This window comes from Barbus barbus (assembly GCF_936440315.1).
Source record: "Barbus barbus genome assembly, chromosome: 43".
In the NCBI taxonomy this organism is placed as follows: domain Eukaryota; kingdom Metazoa; phylum Chordata; class Actinopteri; order Cypriniformes; family Cyprinidae; genus Barbus; species Barbus barbus.
The window spans coordinates 12,313,465-12,319,882 of NC_136721.1; the positions used below are offsets into that span (position 1 = coordinate 12,313,465).

General features: G+C 37.6%; 1 protein-coding gene across 1 annotated transcript; it reads right to left on the reverse strand.

Moving 5' to 3' along the window:
• Positions 1-1,926: 1,926 nt before the first annotated feature.
• LOC306862280 (thread biopolymer filament subunit alpha-like) lies at positions 1,927-6,418 on the reverse strand (the record flags this gene model as incomplete). The annotated part of the gene is made up of 10 exons (XM_079405025.1): positions 5,884-6,418; positions 5,570-5,781; positions 4,664-4,724; positions 4,493-4,588; positions 4,188-4,364; positions 3,394-3,519; positions 3,195-3,308; positions 2,976-3,082; positions 2,610-2,902; positions 1,927-2,024 (listed from the first exon to the last, which is right to left on the reverse strand). Exons 1-10 carry the CDS (start codon positions 6,406-6,408, stop codon positions 1,927-1,929), a joined length of 1,809 nt encoding a protein of 602 aa, XP_079261151.1. The 5' UTR covers positions 6,409-6,418.

Sequence of the window (6,418 nt, forward strand, 5' to 3'; positions counted from 1 at the left end):
ATAGAAAATGTCAAACCTTTGAAATGCAGCCCTTTCATTAGCATTTGGTGAAAAACTGTTGCAATCAGTATCATGTAGAGGCTGGTTGCTGTTTTCTTCAAATGGAGCAGAATGTGATTTCAAGCAGAAAATCAAAGGCTCTGTCTTTCAGCCTTAAAGTTTGAGTTTATTATGAGCTAACATACATTGAAGGTTCTATCGAAGCTGATGAAGGCTAGTTAATTTTTTAAATGAAAGGATGATGTTTCATTATTTAGGGGTTTTGACATTTGGCATCTGGGTCTGTAGGTGGTGTGTGGGTATGTTTTTCCGCTTTTTAAGCATCTTGTAAGATTGTTTTCTACAACAGTGGGGTAACAGTTGACAAAGAGCTTCATTTTGAGATATACTTTGAGGGTTAAAACATTGTTATGATGTAATTTAATTAATTAAATGTCTATGAAATGTGTTATAAAGTATAACTTCTTCAAACTAAATATGAAATAGTGCACATGTAAGATAGTTTTGAAGGCACAGCTTGCATGTGTGCGACGTGTTCAAATCTAGAGGTGATCGAGGTTTTGCTGTAGTCACACTTAAACTTTGGAACAGATCGTTATCTTTTCTCTTTAGCCTACAACTTGTGATGCTTTTATGCCCTGTTTTACATCCTTTACGTCTTATTTTGGGTTTTAGGTAGTACATTGTACAGCACATTGTTGCTGTTTTTATAAATTAAACTGAGATTGAGATATGTTTGAATAGAGTATATTTATTTACCAATATGTAGAAAACATTATTTAGATTCTTTTATATTTATAAATATTTTAATAACATTTCACTATAAATGTCCATTTAGAAACATTATTTAACTGCATTAGTTAACATAACTGACAATAAAAAAGTTTTCTAAAGCATTAATTACTCTAAGGTAATGTTCAATTCAAAATGTACTAATCTGTTATTAAAATTAAAAGTTGTATCTGCTTTTATTATTTGTTGGATCTGAGCTAACCTGAACTAACAATGAACAAAGTTTTTGTTAACTAATGTTAATGTTAACAAAAATTAATAAATAATGTAACAAATGTTTTGCTCATGGTTACTTAATGTTAGATGATGTATTAACATTAACTAATGGAACTTTGTTGTAAAATGTTACCGACTTTTTAAAAATAATATGTAAATTTTATAGTTTGCATATATGGGACCCTGGGCCACAAAACCAGTCATAAGTAGAATGGGTATATTTGTAGCAATAGCCAACGATACATTGTATGTGTCAAAATTATTGATTTTTCTTTTATGCCAAAAATCATTAGGATTTTAAGTAAAGATCATGTTTCAAGAAGATATTTTGTAAATTTCTTACTGTAAATATATTAATTTCTGAGTTGTAATATGTATTGCTAAGAACTTCATTTGGACAACTTTAAAGGCGATTTTCTCAATATTTTGATTTTTTTTTGCACCCTCAGATTCCAGATATTCAAATAGTTGTATCTCGGCCAAATATTGTCTGATCCTAACAAACCATACATGAATGGAGAACGTATTTATTCAGCTTTCAGATGATGTATAAATCTCAATTTAAAAGAAATTGACCCTTATGACTGGTTTTGTGGTGTATGGTCACATATTACCTTTTTTCATGGACATACATTATCATTATTATTAAATTATGTCAATTTAATTCATCATTATTAGAACTATGTCATTGATGTTATTACATGGAAAGATTGATGACCACTGTGTTTTTCCTCAGTAATAACCAGAATGGAATTTTTTATTATTATTGTAGCAGGAAGTGATGCATGGAAATATAAACATTTTGATATGGTGTTAAATTAGTACAGAATTTGGAGACTCAACGAACATCACCCCACAGATGGGGAACTGATCTTCCATCATTTTATTTTAAATGTACGTGATGGTGCAGTCATAATGTCAAAACTTATGGGTGGTGTTCTTCATGAAGCTTCCTTGCTGCCCCATATGTGGAAGCTCAGCGTTCTGTTGTGGCTTGAAGAGTGGAGGCTGTGAATCTTCAGTAAACAGTGGATGACACTGAGTGAAAACAATGGAAAGTGTGACTACAAGCGAACGTGACATTTCACTGCTAAATATTCCTTTGTGAACGTCATTTTTGCCATTTGAGTTGTGATTCAGTGATGAACAGCATGTTAGTGGGACCTTTGAAAGCACTAGTAAAATTGCTTTTCTATTTTCATTGTCATTTATACTGTATTATCAGCAGAAACAATTGAGGGAGAAGATAAACTGATAAGTTTATATATTCCAAGTGTCTTAGTTTGACATGTTTGGTTCAAACCTGAAAGATCCAAAGAGTGTATTGTTTTATTTATCAATGTCACAGATTTATTTATATATAATATATGTATTAACCAAACATATTATTTTTTATTTATTTGATTATTATTATTTGATTAGTGACTGACACTAAAACAGAATCATAAATATTTCTTACTCATCTTCTATTCTTTGTTTCAAAATGTTCATAATATTCATGAATTTCATTTCATTTACAGCTTTAAATTAGATTTAAAATCCCAGTTTTAGGCCTTGGATTGGAGCGAACAGTTTGTATGAAAACATTTGTGAATACTTACAGGCACTGCTGCTCAGGCTGGAGGACATGTAACTGCTCCCTGCACCGAAGGAGCTTCCTGCACCTCCTCCAAAGCCCAGTCCTCCACCGAGTCCCAGTCCTAGACCCCCAAGACCACCTCCTAGGCCTCCGCCCAGCCCAAATCCACCTCCAAGACCTCCTCCCAGGCCTGAGGCACCTCCACCAAAGCCTGCACCTCCTGCACCCAGGCCTAGACCTCCTCCTCCAGCCGCTGCTCCTCCTCCGACCACAGTCTTAGACATGTGCACGGTAATACCACCTCCAGATTTCAACCTGGTCCACCAGACATATACAATGTGATTGTTGAGTGAACAAAATCTCATCCACCCATGTTAAACAACCTCACCTGTTCTCTTCACTGTCCAGGAGTTTCTTATAGGCTGTGATTTCAACATCCAGTGACATCTTGCTAGCGAGAAGCTCCTGATATTCTTGACCATAATGAGCAATTTGCTGAAGAAACAAAACTTAGAGTCTGTGACAAACTACATTATTTCATTGTTTTATTCAGTAATTAGTGTTTATTAGTGTTTATCATCAAGTTTTCACTGATTTATATATTTACCTTTCTGAGATCATCAAGCTGGGACTTAAGAGTAAGAACCTGATCCTGGTATGTTTCCGTGTGGGAGCTGGAGTGAACTTCTGCCTCCTCCACCTGAGACTCCAACTGGAGGTTCTGTCAATGGAAAGGACATCAGTTATTCACAAGAACTTTAATCTAGGGGGTTTTAACCCTTTGTGACAGCATAGTAAGTGCTTACCAGAGATTTGAGCCTCTCAATCTCTCTCTGCACAGAGTCAATCTGTAGTTTGTAAACTCTGAGCTCTTCTTTGGCTGAGGTGAGGGTTTGAGACGTGGGCTGCGAGGATACAGACATCATGGAGAGCTATATAGCCAAAAAAGAGAAAACAGGTTGTTGCCTTAGCTTTGCACAAAGCATGCTACTAGCCCTGCAATACATGGACTTGCCACTTGGCGGAGGCAGTTTATAAAAGATGAACTGAGTTTTACTGTGAAATGGTACAAGGATGCATTAGACCAGGGGTCTCCAACCCTGCTCACAGAGAGCTACTATCCTGAAGATTTCAGCTCCAGCCCCAATCAAACACACCTGAACCAGCTGCTCAAGGTGTTCAGGGCTACTTGATAATTACAGACAGGTGTGTTGCAGCAGGGTTGGAACTGAAGTCTGCAGGACGGTAGCTCTCCAGGAGCAGGGTTGGAGATCCCTGCATTAGACTTATGTTATTCATTAGGAAAGTTTTATATAACGTACATATTAGTATTTGGCATCACATTACAACTAGGTTCCATGTTAAAACTGCACTAGATAAATTAAGATTGAGTACATTTTCGAATTAATCTTAATTTACATAAATAATATTTTTTGTAATATTTGTCATATTATAATTGCATTTAAAAAAAACGCACATCTAAATCTAAATATATATGTTAATAAATACAATTAAATAAGAATAATTAAATAAAATTATAATATATAAAATTAAATGGGAATTAGTACAGTTTGCTTATTAAAGAGCAAAGGTTTCTTACACTGTCCTGCACTGAGAGGAGGGCGTCCTGCTTGCTGCGTTGAGCCAGGACCTCATAGTGAGCTTTGACTTCAGTTAGCGCTGAGGTCAGATCCTGTGCTTGGGCTGCGTTATCCACTGAGATAGACACTGCTGACTTCACACCACCAGTCACAATGTTCCTCACCTCTTTCACTTTCTAACACACATGCAGACAGACAAACACAAGCTTAGGCCATTGGGAAATCAATGATCCATTTTAACACTGCTGAAATAAACAGAGGTATGTTGAAATAATGAAGGCATAAAGGTATCCTGCAGACTCACAGCGTCATACACCTGTTTGGACAGAGAGATCTGATCCTCCAGTCCACCGATGCTGGTTTCCAACTCAAAGATGGAAAGGTAGAGATTATCCACTTCCTAATGGAGGAGAATTTGTGAGAGTCATTTATTTGTAAGCCTAAAAGTACCATCCTGATGATGTATGTTTCATACCTCTTTCAGCGCAGTCCAGTCAAGCTCCAGAGTTTTGGTTTGAGCAGTTTCCTCATCATACCTGAGACAATAAAGGAGAGAATGTGCAGGTACATCAGTAATTGTCCTCTTGTCTGGTCCCTTCTTACCCAAAGGGCATATTTTACCTGTGACAATCACCTAAGCAGGTGGTCAGAGATATAAAGTCTAATTTGAGAAAGTTGAAATGCCTTTACATACTCATTTGCACTATTACTTTGGCAATAAAGATGAGCACTATTCATGTAGAATATTAAAATCAAACCACAAAGTGCCAATAAGAAGGCAGAACTAATATCGTTGAGCAGCAGTTGAGTGGATTATAATTACAAATGTGTTCTCAAATGTAATGAAAAATTTTATTGAAAGATAAAGGTGCTTCTAAAATCAGCTTTAATGTCAGGTAATCAATGAAGTTTCTTTGATGCGATATTTTAAACTAACTTTCAAAAGTTTGGGGTCGGTTTTTTTTATCGTTTTGAAAGAAGTCTCCTACAAATATACAGTAAGAACAGTAATATTGTGAAAGATTATTAAAGATGCTCTCAGCAGTCATTACTTCAGTCTTCAGTGTCACATGATCCTTCAAAAATCATTCTAAAATGCTGATGAGCTTGGTTCTCAAGAAAAAATATTATCTGTGTTGAAAACAGTTGTGCTGCTTAATATTTTTGAGGAAACTACGATATTTGTTTTTTCAGGATTCTTTCCTTTGCAACATTATAAATGTCTTCTTTGATCAACATCATGCATTCTTTCGGAATAAAGTCCTAATTATTTTTAAAAAATCTTACTGACCCCTAACTTTTGAAAGGTAGAGTATAATTTTCATTAATATAAATTTTTTAAATTCTTGAAAGTACGTTTCTTCAGATTCTGTGGACTCACCTGGCCTGAACATCCTCAATAATGCCTTTATAGTGCTCAATCTCAGCAATGATGGCCTCTTTAGTAGCAGTGAGGCTGTCAATCTGGGATTTATACGTTCCGATGGCAGAGGTCAGAAGGATGGAAGTGCTAGCGGGTCCACCTTGCTCTGGGTTAGTAAACATGGAAATTTTGGCTTTTAGTACTGCGTTGTGTTGCTCCAGAGACCTGGCCTGTGAAACAACAAGTTATAGAACCTATTTGTAAATGCCTTTTCTAATTACTTAGCTTGATATTTGTAAAAATGCTTGTAAATAAACCCAACTTTTACCCACCTTGTCAATGAAAGATGCAAATTTATCATTGAGGGCCTGCAGATCCTCCTTCTCTTTCAAGCGTGTGACCTGCACCGTGTCCGGTGATGGGAGTGTTGGGTCGATGCTTGGCATTGGACCGGCACCTGCATCCACCGTAGTGGTAGAGCTGATGAAGGATGGGTTGAAACCATAGCCTCCGATTTTAAAGACTCGGCCCCCTAGACGGGCTCTCAATGGAGCCAAACCAACCCTGATCCCTGCTGCTCTGGCTCCGCCGGCACCCAAACCGAGGCCTCCACCGAGAGCAAGAGCACCTCCGCCGAGACCCAGTCCAGCTCCCGCACCAGCTCCAAAACCTCCACCCAAACCTCCTCCCAGGCCGAGACTGGCTCCTGCTCCACCCCTTCTCACCAAGCCAAGCGAACGGGACAGTGCAGAGCTAACGCCTCCACCGCCCCTGGCTCCAGAGAACAGACGGTTGCCTCCATAGGTGGCTCCAAATCTGACGGCTCCCCCACTGATACGCAAGCTTGACTCTGTCATATCTGCACTC